Source organism: Chionomys nivalis, chromosome 7 (genome assembly GCF_950005125.1).
Source record: "Chionomys nivalis chromosome 7, mChiNiv1.1, whole genome shotgun sequence".
Taxonomy (NCBI): Eukaryota; Metazoa; Chordata; class Mammalia; order Rodentia; family Cricetidae; genus Chionomys; species Chionomys nivalis.
Window position 1 is genome coordinate 17,905,931 of NC_080092.1, and position 15,000 is coordinate 17,920,930.

Here is a 15,000-nt window from a genome sequence, read left to right on the forward strand (position 1 = left end):
GAGCCTGGAGGAGGCAGAGCCAGCTGAGGAAGCACCTTCCCCACCCAAGTCCCCAGCAGAAGCCCCAATCCCTGAGAAACAGGACTTACGGCGGAAAAGCAAAAAGGTGAAGAAGAAATGTTTCTGGTGGATATGAGAGGATCAAGGCTCCCCACATTCCTTCCTGAGATGGGGGGTCCCCTGCCCTCAAGGTCTCCCTGCTCCTCTGCAAATGCCCAGGCTGAGATCCCTTGACTCACGACATGGCAGTGCCTCAGAGCTGGTAGACTGTTGGGACACCTGGTCACCAACCTTACCTGAGTAAGGGGTGCCACTGCTTGCTGAGGATTTTGTGGCCTCTTGTGAAGTCACTTGCTGAGCTGCCTGTACACACAGCCAGGCCTCATCCTCATCTGCTGAGTTCAGATTCCCACCATAAACAAAGCCCCCACCGCACCCCCGACACTTCCACAACACCAAGCAGTTCCTTCCCATCCTGAGTTCATCAACCCCAAAGAAACAGAAGCGTGTGTGCTGTGCACTGTAGAAAGACAGAGGTGATAAGCAGGTATCCTAGAAAAAAAAAATTCCACAATAAACTATCAGGGTTCTAGGATTTATCATACAAAAGCACAACAGAACTGAGCAGGGTCTAACAATGCCAGGTCCCCCTGATGTAGTAAAGTCCTCTTTTGTTGTTGGTTTTTGTTTTTGAACTAGCCCTTAGAACTCACATCAAGGGGCCATCTTCTTGTAAAGTATGGGCCATGCAGAGTGGCAAAGTCGGGTTGCATGGGGGTTATTAGGCACCTGTTGTGTGATTGCTCTATGTGACTGGAGCTCAGTGACTTTCTGGGGTCATTTAACGATCATAATGTCTCTGTATGGCAAGTGGGATATAAACAAGAGGGGCTTTAACCTTAGGATCCCGCCATTCATCCATTCATTCACCTGTAACATCAAGGGTCACGGGACTCAGCAGCCTGTATGTCAGTATATATTATCAAGCAACACTGATAAGGCTGAGCTGCCATCCAGCACCTTTTCTCATCCATGCATTCTTGTGACAACAGTGTAGATAGACCCGAACACGCTACTCCGCCGTTTCCCTTCCCTGTGACCAGGCTGTGGTCACCTAATCTAGGAAGACGTGGGACTGAGAATGCAGATGAAAGCCCTTTTTCCACGATTCCTTAAGATCTGGCTCGTTCCATTGAAAAGACCTCCCTCCGCCCACGGATGTCCGGTCAAGCTTGCATGGCAAGCAAACTCCTAAAGCAGTGTAATTAAGTAATTGCTACACACTTGGGCTGAGTAGGAAGCAAGGCTTGGGTTCCTTTGCATTACATGCAGTACTCTGCCAGCCTGTGATTGAACACAGAACTGACACTGCCAGAAACATGAGCCACACCTAAACGAAGAAAGCATTTTAAGCCCCCCTCCCCCGCCACTGAAGACCTAGTGTCTGAGTGAGTCTCTACTGTGCACGTGGGAGGTGCGTACCCCACTGCAAATTGAGACTAATTGAGCAAACCGCCCCAACAATTCCACTTCCCCGTCACAGTGCTGCAGTGCAAAAGCTATTTCAGGGAGAGCGAGGGAAACTTGGCAAGGAATCTTGGCTTGCACTATTTAAGTCTTGGGATGTCATTCGAGATGTTCTTTCTCCGTTACTAGTGTAATGTTTAAACCCACAAAGTGAGACCAGAATATAGAATGTCAAGTTAGAATCAAGATAAATACACTTGCCATGCTTAAGAAACCACATTTCAATTAGATATGTTACCACTGGCCAAAAGCCACAGATCTTTCTTTCTGTATGCACACACTCAACTCTCAGTTGGCCCCACCAATGGAAAAACACAGTACAGAGGATAATCCAATAAAGCAAAATCATTTGGGATCTCTTATGTAATTTTATCTTGTAGTGGTGCTTCCATCTTAATTTGTTTTGCTTATACTAATTTCAAACTAATTTATATTCCACAGCATCAGGATGGAATGAAAATATTATTGCACTTAGATTTAGAGACCCAGGCAATAGAATAGTCTATTTCACTAACTTGGAGAAAATGGTGTAATAATTGTGCTTTTTTTTTTTTTTTTGATTGAGGAGAAAAATGGCTACTCCCCCAGTTTTCTAAGCTCTGCGTACCTTCTGACAGTAGGAGAACACAAACTATGAGAGCCAGCTGCAGCCCTTGCCCTAGTTAGCCTGGAAACACGAGGAGATGCCTGAGGTAGCTCATGTCTTTACACACACATATGAGTTAGGGACCTTGCATAAACGCTGAACAGAATGAGATGAAAATAGGATTGGAAAATGTTGACATTCCCAGAAGTCAAACCAACGAAGAGTATGTGATTCTAAACCAAAGCACAACACCACATCGCATTGCTTAGGCCACTAACCTGCATCTGGAGAGGAGGGTCCTTCTGATAATGAAATCCTGAAAATCAGTATGTGGGAAAAGGAGCTGAGAAACACCAGCCTGCTGAACAGAAAGGCTCATCTCGACATGAAATGAAAACCATTCACATGTATACCAAAACTCTATACTCTGCTACTTGTGTTGAGTGCCACCGCTTCTTTGTACAATAGTGTGTCATATGATAATCTACAGAAATGTTATACTTGAGATTATATGGTTTTATGGAAAGAGATTAATTTAGCAAAGATGACTTTTATGAAATGGAAGGGGCTGGTTCATCTGTTTAAATCGCAGGGATTTGATGTGGCTGTTCCCTCTATAGTCAAAGCACTCACTATCCCTGGAACTCAATGCCAAGCTCATCTGTAGAGCGCCTTCTTGAAGACAATGTATCACTGTAAGGTTTTGTAAATTTCTAAACTGTTTTAAATGGGATATTATCTTTTGCAATAAACTTAAGTATTTTTCCTAGGTCTGAAGATTCCGTTATTAGTTTGAGTTGAATTGAGTTGTGAAATTTTAACTCAAACAAATAAACAAACAAAAAAGCCTTAACAGCCCTAAAGGCAAAGATGGTTATGATACTTGACATTATTTGTTTATAAACAAAGAGCCAGAAGTGCCTGACAGCAATCGCAGGAGTCTTGTGTCCTGACCATAAGGGAGGTGACCTGAACCAAGGAGACATTCCCAGCTGCATTCAAAGGGGGCACATATCTCATTCATGGTTTATCTTTATACACAGACACCTGACTCTAGCTTGGCTAATATTTTTCTTCAATTACTTTCTGATGAACAGTTTTCCTTAAAAGACATCTTTGGGAAAAAAAAGGCATCTTTGGATCATCAATACTGAGAAAATTAGTATCACATATGAAAACTCAAACATGAAATAGTAGTTTGATTAAATTCAAACGAGCTCCTGCTTTTGAAGGTTGAGGGATCTAAGCATGAGACCAGCCCATTTGTAGAAGAGATCGTTGCAAGTATTCAATGTGTTCTAATGTCACATTAAAACCAAACCCATGTTGTCCTGGACTAGTCGCAGAGAGAGAGAATAGAAAGGAAAGGAACTTTCTCATCATGTGAGTCAGCACCTGCGCTGCTGTGTCACTGGAGAGGACACAGTGGAGGAGGAGCCTCCTACTCGGGATAATACTGACTTAGAGGGAACGAAAGCAAAGCAACACTCTGGACATGGACTCAGAAGGCTTGGGTTTGACAGCACTCTTTTCCCCGAGCGACCTTGACAACTGAGCTTCTGGTTCTGCATATTATGAACCAGAACTCCTGTCTTTAGAGGACACCCTGGCAATTAAGCAAAGGAAACTCCAAACACAGTTAGGGCACACAGCAGGTGCCCAGTAAATACACATCTATTCATTTGCTCATTGAAGTAAATTGGGAGGAAGAAGGGCAGGGGCTTCCATGAAGGGGCAGTTGGTGCCAGATGCGGGTTTAAGAGCCTCTCAGGGCAAGGAGCCAACTCATTCTGACTTAGCAAAACCATAGCAAGTGGGGCAATGCATGTTAGTAATTGTGTTTGATGGCTCAGAAGACACATGAGCCAATAGTACCTAGCACAGCATTCTGAGAAAGAAGAGTGTTAGGCCATGGCATCCAGTTCCCAAATGTGGGAAAGCCTTGGAGGGCCAGGCCTTTCCATAGACAGCATGAGGCATTGAAGGATTACCGGATGATTTCCCAAGGCTACTAGAACTGAGGAAATGGGCCCTGGGAGCACAAACGTCAGTGTGCAGCATGTGACACGCAGGCCCATGCCAGCCACCACTCACATTAGACCCAAAGCCCATTGTTACCCTTGTCAGCTGAGCAGAGTGTCCTACACAGTCCTCACTTGTCAAGGATCTAATTTTAGGTCACACTCGGCAACCTTTTGGGTGCTAAAAATATATCTGTTTTTAAGTTCCAGACCACAAAGATGTTTTATGAATGTTACTCCAATCAAACAAGAAGGGCCAGGGCACACATCCAAATTCAGTGCTGACTGCTTGCTATGATCCATGTTTGGCCAACTTAATCATCAAAACCACCCCTTTGACTCCATCATCTCAATTTCTTCCCATCTCCCTTAAACCAAAGACAGCCCAAAATGCCCAGTGACTGGTGTCGGAGGTCCTTCTGTCTATGTGATACTACCCCTAAATCCAATGTTCCACAAGTTCATGATTTCTTCCTGCCTCCTTTGGAGCCCTCAGCCCACAAAAAGCAGAAATTCACCTTCAGACACCACACAGCTTGTTCTCCTTCTAGGCCAGACAGCTGCCCCATGGTATCTTAATGAATACCACAGCAACATCCCCTAAAGGGTCTATGAGAACCCTTCTTCCCGCCTAGAACATCCTTACCATGCTACAGTCCTCCTTGCTGAGTTTCTAGCAACAGGTAAAGCCATCCCAATCAACCGCCACAATGACCACGAACCACATCAGATGTTTTAAGTCATTTACTCACACCAGGGACCCTGACCCCACAGTCCTTGACATAGCTGCCCTTGAACATATATCCATGTCATTCTTGGGTGGCTGTTCTTGTCTCTGCAATGTTCCTGGGGAAGGGAAGCTACTTATTGTCATGTGCCTGTATGTACCCAGCACTCACCATGATGGACCTTAGAAGGAACAAGTTAATTAGTAAGTAGGATCCAGAAAACACTAACTCTCAACCCCTGATCTTCCCCTGCTCATCGGATGAAAGCTCACAAGGGATGGCACAGTGCAGGCACCCAGCCTCAGTATCTGTACCTGTGGAGTGGGAGGCTTTTGCAAGCAACACTGCCCAAGGCCTTCAACTCTTCTGTGGTCTGCCTGGTTTCCAGAACTTAGGCTCATCAGGACACAACTGTCCTCACCCTGCACCTTTATTGACAGCCCCCACTTAACCTTGTTTCGGAATAAATTGCCAACATAATTAAATCCCAACACATTCTGCACATTTTACCAAGATACTGCCCAACTGTGTGAGAGAGAAAATGAGTTTCGAAATTAAAGCAGATTGTTAACTATTTCTGCTGTAATGTTTCTATTGAAATGCTAGCGTTTATTACATGTGACCTAGTCCATTTCAGACACAATGCAATTTAAAACAGACAGGGGCTGTCTACTCGAGGAGCATTTTAGGAGAAGCATTTTGCCTTGGCTTCAACTATGATTAAAGTGAAAAAGACAATAACATCACACCAAAGGATTATTGGCTCTCAAACAAATAAAAGCTTTATTATCATGAAAGGCTTTCAAAAAAATTCTCAGAATCTATAAGTATATTAAATCTCACTCAAATGAAACCCATTATTTTTTTCCTGACAGAACCTGAGTATGCATTTTGTAGACCATTAGCTAGCTCAGTGACCTCTACTGGGCACACTAGCCTAGTTGCCCAGGTAGCACACTCAATATTATGATACCTAGTTATGCTAAAAATAAAAATAAAAAAGCAGCCTTCTTCTGAGTGTACCAAACCAAAGCAACTGACGTATTTTAATTGCTGGATTCCAGAGTGGTTCCCACAGCCTCATCATGGAGCACAGTAAATAACTAAACCCAACCCTATCCCAGGCAGAAATCAGACACAAATGACAAAGGGATCTTAGAGTTACTTGTTGTCATTGTCTTCTGTTGGTCATTTTTTTTTCAACTACAAAGTATTATGTTTTCAATAGGTTAGGCTTGAGGATTAAAGAGAGTGAAACCAAATGCAACTGAAAACATCAACATCTATAAATCAGACTGCTGGCCTGACCACCATTTTTCAGGGATAGATCCTATCTCTCCTCCACTAAGAGGTACCCTGGGGTCTGAAGAAACACAGATGAACCTCAGTCCATCATCAGTGCACAGTTACCGAGCCTCTTCTGTGTCCTGACTGCTACCAAGGACATTGAGAAACTGCACACGAAGCCCTGACCTCACCAGGCACATGGTTTAACAAGGGCTGCCCCACAGCAAGCAGAGGTACTTGCTGGATTTGCTCTACCTGGATGTCACACCACTCTTCTTTGACTGAAGATGAGGATATAAATACTCCTGGGACTCTGTCCATCATCTTGCCCTTACCCCCACTGTGTGGCTCCCTGGAGAAACCTTTTGAGATAGATGGTTGGCCAAACCATCCCCTGATTCTTATGCCTCTAACTGCACCCACCACTACCCCAGAGCACAGAGACTCACTTCCACATTAAACAAGGCTCATAACTGAACTCCGAATAAATGTGTATCTCCTAACTTCTTGCTACCTCCCTTCCCCGTTCCTATCTCACTGCCGCTCTCAGATGTCAGAGGGTGTTAAATATCTGTGTCTGCCTCTTTTCTTCTCTGCCTGGAACATCTATTACCCACCTATCACAGGGAATAATGTGCACTTCGAGGGAGGATAAAAGATGGGGTTCGCACTATCATATAAATAGTGACGATAAGTAGCAGATGCCTGAAATCTCAGCACTTCTGAGGACGAGGCAGGAAGTCAATAAGTTCAAGGTCAGTCTGGGCTACAAAGTAAGACTCCATGCCAAGTCAAATCAAATCAAAACCAACCACCACCAACACAGTCATCCTAAACTCTCTGTTTCCTTGAAGTGACCGTGGGTGACTGCCAGGACTTCACTGCCCTTGTCACATTCACTCCTCAAACATGTCCCATCAGGTATTGATGATGGACAACTGCCACTTCCCAGTAGCACAAGTGGCGGCTTGAAGACAGAGGAATGATTTGTCAAAGTCAAGAAAGGGGGGTGGTGGCGGGGAGGATAGAGCTCTTTTACAGTCTGCCAAACTTGGGAGCCAGGGCTCTTAAAACGTCCACAACAACAGCAAATTAAACATCATCTCCTCTCTTACTTTCTCATCATCTCCCGTCCCTGCTCTAGTATCAGTCACCCCATCCTGAGGGCCCACAGCACTTCGCAGGCTGTCACTTCTGTGTGACATTGGGATTTCTTTTATCAATCTCTCATGCTCATCTCTACTAGGAAAAAGCGTCCTTGGAGACAGGAGCTGTTCCTCCATCTCTGGGAACCTGCACAGGCTTCCCAAATCCTGTGAGATGTCATAAATGCTTTGTAAGGTCTGTTAAGTGAATGAAGAGAAAACTAGGAACCCTGAGAGGGGACACTGGGAAAGACAGACAGATGGGGCCAGGGCCTGTCCTGACTGCTGTGCATGCCTCCCCAATCTTTCAAATGAAGTCCTAGGCTCTCCTGACTTCAAATGCTATTTAGAAGGTGAGATTATATCCAGGAAAGGGGCTTCAGGAAGCTGGGCTTCCGCAGTAATTCTGGTTTTTAAAGAAGTGGTGTTTGAGGTTTCCTGATCATAAAATGTTATTTCAGGAAATAATGAAATTTTTAAAAATTTGCAAATCCTAAGTTCACCTTAAAGAAGACGCAGAACAAGCTCACTATGGGGGTCTAGCCTCTGGAGCTACAAGCTCTAGTGAAGACTGGGTTGCTCTCTTGCTGTTCTCAGCCCTCTTGGTGACTTTCCTATTGTCCCTGTGGCCCTTCTTCCAGGTTGAGTCACAGAATATGATTGGTTGAGCATTTGAGAAAACCCTGACAGATGCCAATTAAAGAGTACAGGGTATCCGCGAATGAATTTGGCAATAAGTCTAGAAAGATGGGTTCTGACTTTGAAGGACCACTTGACAAAATTAATTCCTTCAGCTAACTCAAGAAAAGCAGGGTCCTTAGAGGGCCAATGGGGAACCGACGCACATACCTCTTTCATTACAGTGTTCCAGAGTCTGATCCTCCTCCCTGGGGAGTCAGTCCTTAGGTGACTGGGGATACACCATTAACAGTTAGTTCTCATGGGAGTCTTGAGTAGCTCTCCTGGGAGGACTGCTATAAAGGCCCAAGCTTGGTGCCACCCAACTCTTGGTGTGAGAGAATTGTCTGTATTCTGTCAATCATGTTTTAAATAAACGCTAATTGGCCGGGAAGGAAGTACAGGTGGGGAAACCAGAAAGGAAGTAGAAATGATGCAATGAGAACAGAAGAATTCTGGGAAGGAGGAAGTTGATTCCTCCCAGTCCTGCACAGACCACCAAGAAAGCAGGATGTGACCTGCCAGCTGAAAAAGGTACCAAGCCATATGGCAAAAATAGATCAGAATAATGGGTTAATATAAGCTGTAAGAGCTAATAAGTATCCTGAGCTAATGGGCCAATCAGCTTTATAACTTATAGAGATCTCTGTGTGATTTTCTTTGGGGATAAACAGCTGTGGAGAACTGGGTGGGACAGAAACCCCAACAAGCAGGCCCTCATGTTACAAACTCTCTCTGTTTTCTGGCTTGGGATATGACCACCCGAGGCATCAGTCCTCACCAGAGCCACCTTTGGGTCTTCACATAATGAGAGAATGGGGATAATGGGCCCCAGAGCCTCCATAACATGGGCCATTTCAACTTTTTTTTTATTTTATAACTAGCCTGCTTTGGGTACTTTGCTATAGTAATGCAAAGCTGACATACACATCCTATCTAACATGCACACTAACATTCCAGCAAAGGGCCGTGGAACCCTCTGAGCCTCTCACCATGTCAAGAGAAAGGACTTTAGCATGAAAAGTAAAAAAGAAAAATAGGACCAGCAAGATCTTGGCTCAGTGCTCTAAGACTCTCACTGCAGAGGGCCTGCTATCTATTAAGGCCAATCCTTTGCAGACAAAGGACGGAAGGAGCCTAGTCATTAAATGGGCTCCTCATTCCTTGAGAAAGGAAGAAATTAGTTCCCCATCTGTCAGATCCCTTCAGACTCCACAGCTTGCTCCATGGCCCATCGAAAGCAACGCTGGCCGAGATGGTGGTCAGCCAAGACCAAGGGCAGACATTCTGCCCTAAAGCCTGGTCCTGGTGCCAGGAAACAGGACAAGGGATTCTGTGTTCTTTAAGAACATACTTAAAATCACTTGCCCCAAATCAGATTTGTGTATCTCCACTAACAGAAGCCAAAAGGCCCTGGGCTATTTGTAGGTAATTCAGTTAAAATTTGATAACATAGACAGTGCATTTCCCAGCATTTGCTGAATGATTCCCAAATTCTCTGGGTGTCTCCCTCTCTGGGAGCTGACAGCGACAGCCCTGGCATGGCCAGTGATGGTCCCACTGGGATATAAATCTCCCCAGGTCTCATGCTGATCTGCTCTGCAGAACCCCAAGGCTAAAGTCCTCAAGTCAAATGGAAAACACCCCTGGGGAGTAGTAACAGTGAAAGTTTACCAACTAGGGTCACTGTCCCTGCACAGGCTGCTCTGCGGACAGACTAGGGAGGAGGCACAGCAGTGAATACCTTCTGAATTCCCATCTTAGAAGCGCATTTGGGATCAGAAAGATGATTCTGAGCATGAACCAGGTTCTTCTCCAATCTGTCATGTAAATAAGAGCAGAACTGTAGAATTTATATATAGTGATAGATCCTTAAAGGGAAGCCTGGCATGAAACAGACCTTTTCTCACATATTTTTAAAAACAAAACTTAAAAAAATATCTCATCATCCACTTCTCCTTTAATTGATTTATCCCTTCCATTAGTTCACTTCCTATGTCTGGACTGAGCATCTGCTACACATCAAGTCCTTGACTGTGGGACAGGAACCCCAAAGATCCTAGAAAGTTACTTCCCCCAGCAATCACTGCCCACTGTGGACTACAGACAGGAAGAAAAGAAAATCCCAGTCCAGTGTGGAAAAAAGCGCCAGCATGGAAATAACGTAATTGCAACAGCTACAGGTCACCGAAAGTGATGCCTAAGAAATGGAAGAATACAAGACAGAACAAGGTAGAGTCCTGCACCCACTTGGAGTTCAGTTCACCCAACCAATGATTTCAGAACATTTTAGAACCAAATTCATTTCTATAATGTCAATCCTAATAAATGACTTCTGTCCTATATGTAGCGGGATCCTTGAGAGTTGAAAGTGTGTGTGTGTGTGTGTGTGTGTGTGTGTCCAATTATTTCCTGACATGCAGTTGTGAGATTCCACATCAGAGCACTGTGTTCCCAACATAGGACACATGCCCCTCCCCCACACCACCAGCTTAGACAGCCACCAAGATACCCTGAGCTAATGATGCCATCTTTGAGTTATCAAACCTGAAGTCAGGTCTCTTAAAAATTTTAGTATTTTTTTTTCTTTTTTAAAACTTAACTTTCTTTTATACCTCCCCTTAACAGACACACATCTAAGCATAAAATTCCCATGCACATACACAGATGTACACACACATACAGATATGCCCACATACTGTGTGACTTTAAGCCAGTAAACTCATTTCATAAACACATGGAGTGACATGTTTACCATGTAGGCTTTGAGCGCTGGCAGAGCTGACTGTGATACAGATTCCAACTTTCTCCTTGCTAGACTTGCAGTACTGGGTAGGGTGCTTCCTCTGTAAGAGGGAACATTAGCTTTTCCTAACACCCTGGACAAAACTGAATTATATCCTCGTGGTGCGCAGTCCATTTATTCACACAAGTGTTCCATCAGTGTGTATGGTTATTATCACCCACACATGTGTCTCTTGGAGACGTAGCCTCCCCCGCCTTCCCATCCCTTTCCCATAAAGTTATTCCTTCAGACCAAGCAGACAAAGTGGCCTGCAGGAGAACTCAGAGTAGAAAAGGAACTTTGTGGGTAAAAGAGCAGAGGTTCTACTGGACTGATGGGGGCAGACAGCACAGATACTGGGTACCTAGAGGGTCCCATGTAACTAGGCCTCCATCCTCAGTGTTGTGGGGTCACAGACACTTCCTCACCCAGCAAGTTCTTCAGGGGCCCCCTTTGGTTTGAAGATTCACTCGAGAGAGGACAAAGGGGAAGCCATCTGTTGTCTTAGGAAAGGTACCAGGGACAGTAGAGAGAGAGAGATGGTGGGCCCACCCTGGCTAGGAAACATTTTCAGCTGGGAGGTCTTCAAAGACTGAAGGGCAGCTGGAGGGGGAAGGAGGAACCTCCCCAGCACTTACAAAGTCTCATCCACCACTCCCCTCTACTGCCAAGGTTGCTGGTCCCACCACCCCCACCCCAGTGAACACATTAAACATTCAAATTAACAAAGGGTTTTATTTCTAGTCTTAGTGCTGAGATTTAAGTATTAAAGTTGAGGAGACTGTCCATAAACATGTCTTTGCCATCCTAATCTATCCTAAATTCTATGCCTTTCTGCGGTTTTCTGAACGGCCATCCCATGGGCTGTGACGTTAGTTCCCACAGTCGAGGCAAGGGGCAGCTGAGAGGTCAACACGCTCATAGGAACCTTTACAGCACCCGATGCCTAACATGTACCTTTAGATGCCAACGGGGTCAGTATACAACACACAGCTTAAGAGCAGGGATTCTAAAACAGTCACCCCCAGCTTCAGACCTTAGCCCCTCCACTGCCGGCGAGCAGTGTGCTCACAAGCAAGACCCTCAACCTTTCCGTGACTCATGTTGACTGTGTGACAGAAGTAACCGAGGCAAGACGAGTGAGGTAAAAGATGTTTACCTGCCACAAATATCTACTTGATGAACAACAAAGCTTGGTGGACGCTGTAATTTAACAAGGGGCTGCACTGCTGAGTGGAGGCCTAGGTGGGCTTCATAGGCATCCTCTCCATGGACGATAGCGGGGAGCGGGGACGGTACGTCACCAAAGGTCTTGCCTTGGCTCTGAGAAGGCCACCTGGAGTCCCCGGCTCATCCTCTGATGCCCACGTCCCACTCAGCCCCACAAGAATGAACAGAATGTGAAGCCAGAATTCAGAATCTGGCGACGTGACACAGGTTTCCCGGGCTCCTGTTCCTTAGGTGGGACAGTAGAGTGGGGGCGCCAGCCTTCCGGATTTCCCCCTTGGTTCCTTCTTAACGAGGTGCTCTGAATGCCAACTGCACTTACCTTTATTTAATCACTCCACAGACTCCTCTGTGAAAAGTGGGGTAATTAGGCTCAAAATATATCACCCAGAGGCTCGTTTTAACTACTTGAAATAAAAGCTAGATCCCAGTTTCAACAAAATCATCAGATCGTTCTCCTTCGGAGCCCTCCTGGCAGTGGGGATGTTCTCTGCTTGATTCTTGCTGTTGGGTGACGGTTCCCAGCCTGGGAGAGGTAGGGGGAGGGACCAGCCCTGGCTGGGGTACACAGGCCTGGAAGTTTGCCTTGCTCTGCAGCCCTCATGTGGGATAATGTCTCAGGAGAAAACTCAGGGGATGCTGTCTGCGCCCTATCTCACGGTCTCTAGCTGTGTTACTTTAGCTGCGGTTATTTCCACCCTCGGACTCATGCAATGACAGGATCTAGTCTAGCGTTAGACAGAGTAGTAATTCCCTATAACCTTAGAACTCAGGACATGAGTCGCATACCACAGGGCCAGACTTTCTTGTATGTGCTAACATCTATGAAGGTGACGCTTGATGTCACAATATGGGTGACTGCATTTTCCGTGTCTTATGGCCACAGAAAATCAAAGTGTACCTTATATATCAGATACAAACATGGAACATTCCATATAGAAGCGGTTACCAGAAATGTGGGTTCTTCAAGACTATGTGTCTTCTTTGTCGTTCCTCTACTCCCACATCAGCCTTTGTAAAGGAAACAAGGAGGTACCGAAGAGAATATATTGGCTGTATAAACACTTTTAGACTAGACCAGAACAGAAACACCAATAGTTGCGGTCAATGTGTAATATTTACAAATATCATCTCCATACCACTGTTCACCAATTTGAAGCTATGACAGACATCACCAATAAATTCAGTTCTTCACATTAAGCCAGCATGGGGCTCCTTCAATCATTTTCAAGACAGTATTTCAGGTAGACATCACCAAACGACAAGAGTAGGCACGAGCATCCCGGCCTATTTTATGACCCTGACTCTGAAGCTAGGGAATCAACAGAAACCAAGATTTAAATGTGTTTAAATGCTGCCACACTTTGCAACTCTCTGTGGTCAGATTGTAGAGCCCTTCTCCTGTGCCCCTTACTCAGATGCCCCTTCTACCAAACCAAGCCACTGCTCTCACCACCAAAGTCAACTTTCTCCTGGGTGATTCATGTGAACGATCTATTCTCTGCCAGCTTAGAATCTGGCAAAGAGAAATCAGGCCTTCGGAGTCCCTGACTTTGGTTTTTATAGACTTTCCTTTGTCATTGCCAACAATCCATTGTTCGAGCAGGTGATTTACAGAAAATTAGGAGTGGCCATTGCCAGCAAATGAGAATTATAATGAGCTGAGCCTAAGAAGCCACTATCCAACCCATGGAAAGAGGCAGGCTGCAGTTGCCACGGGCCTCCTGACAAGGTCTTGTTTGGGATTTCGGAAGCACTATGCATGAATGGCGTGTGTCAAAAATATTGATTGTTTAATATTCCCAAGCAATAAATAAAACCAATAAAAATCATGTCTGGAAAATTTAAAATGATGGGTGGAATGGGACTATTTCCTCCTTGTCAAATCTCAATTTGAAATTAAATTGGGGCCTTGGGCACTAAGACAGGCCCTGACCCCTGAGTAATTACTTTCCAACATCATTTTCTTTACTTTGAACGAGATCTTTCTATTCTTGAAATTTCTAGAAAGGCCCCTTTTGTGAAAATGAAGCTGTCATAAGAAAACTCCTTTCTTCTACTCCTTGTTTCCCCCAATTTGTTTCTCTCCTCACAGTAGTTATAACAGCAAACAAGTCACCCCACCAGGACTAAAGACTAGCTTGTAATAGCACCCCCTCAACACTTTGGGACCAGTCCGAGGGACAAAGAAATTGGGAACAGGCCAACCTTACATCACCCTCTCGCTCGCCGAAAGGTGGGCACCTGTTATTGAGAAAGCACACTTGCTGAAGAAGAAAAGACAGTCTGGTGGAAAGTCAGGGGTCTCGCTTCCCCAGTCTTTCCGGGGAATGTTTTATTCATTCATTGGTTCCTTTATTTGCTGACCAAGTGTGTACTCGGTCCCCTCTCTTCACAAGGCATTCTGCCAAGGATAAAAGGACAAGTGGAACTCAGTCCCTTCCCTCAGGGCTCTTAGAATGTAGGTGAGAAACAACAGAAATTCGGCTTACTCTGTACTAAGAAAGTCCCTGAGCCGATAGCCCTGTCAGACACTGGGGCTCTGAAATTGAATAGAAATAGGGTAAGTTACAGATTCCTCCAGCCCCAGAAGGGAAAGGAAAAACCTGAGCTCCCAAATATATGGATGGAGAAAATGGGGGACCGTGATATTGGAATATTTGGCAGATGTCCTATGGGATGAAATTTTTTCCTAGAGGACACAGACTACGCACCACTCACGTCTGAACCTCTTCTAAGGTTAGCACAGGTTCTCACAAAGTGTTGAAGAAATGCACGTGCATTCTGTGCAGATAGTACACGCACAACTGGGTCTCATACAGGTGGGGAATCAGTTTTCACAGCAACTGCCCTTAGAAGACAGATTACCCACTGAATATACAGGCACAACCTCTTAAACATCACATGGCAAAGAGAGGAGCTAGGGCCAGCTCACCAACAAAAATGACTCAAAAACAAAAGACCATAAAGGTCAGATGAGGTGAAAAAGTCTCTGCAGACCTGTTCTAAGTCCTTC

General features: G+C 45.1%; 2 protein-coding genes across 2 annotated transcripts in view; one reads left to right on the plus strand and one right to left on the minus strand.

Moving 5' to 3' along the window:
- Positions 1-2,884, plus strand: part of Insyn2b (inhibitory synaptic factor family member 2B) — a 23,152-nt gene extending 20,268 nt beyond the window's left edge. Inside the window, exon 3 of the mRNA XM_057774275.1 lies at positions 1-2,884. This exon is cut by the window's left edge and continues 51 nt beyond it. Within this exon, the coding sequence (XP_057630258.1) occupies positions 1-136 (136 nt within the window). The 3' untranslated portion in view covers positions 137-2,884.
- The window catches only part of Dock2 (dedicator of cytokinesis 2), a 413,359-nt gene that overhangs the window by 198,404 nt on the left and 199,955 nt on the right, over positions 1-15,000 (minus strand). The gene's annotated exons all lie outside the window — the stretch shown is intronic.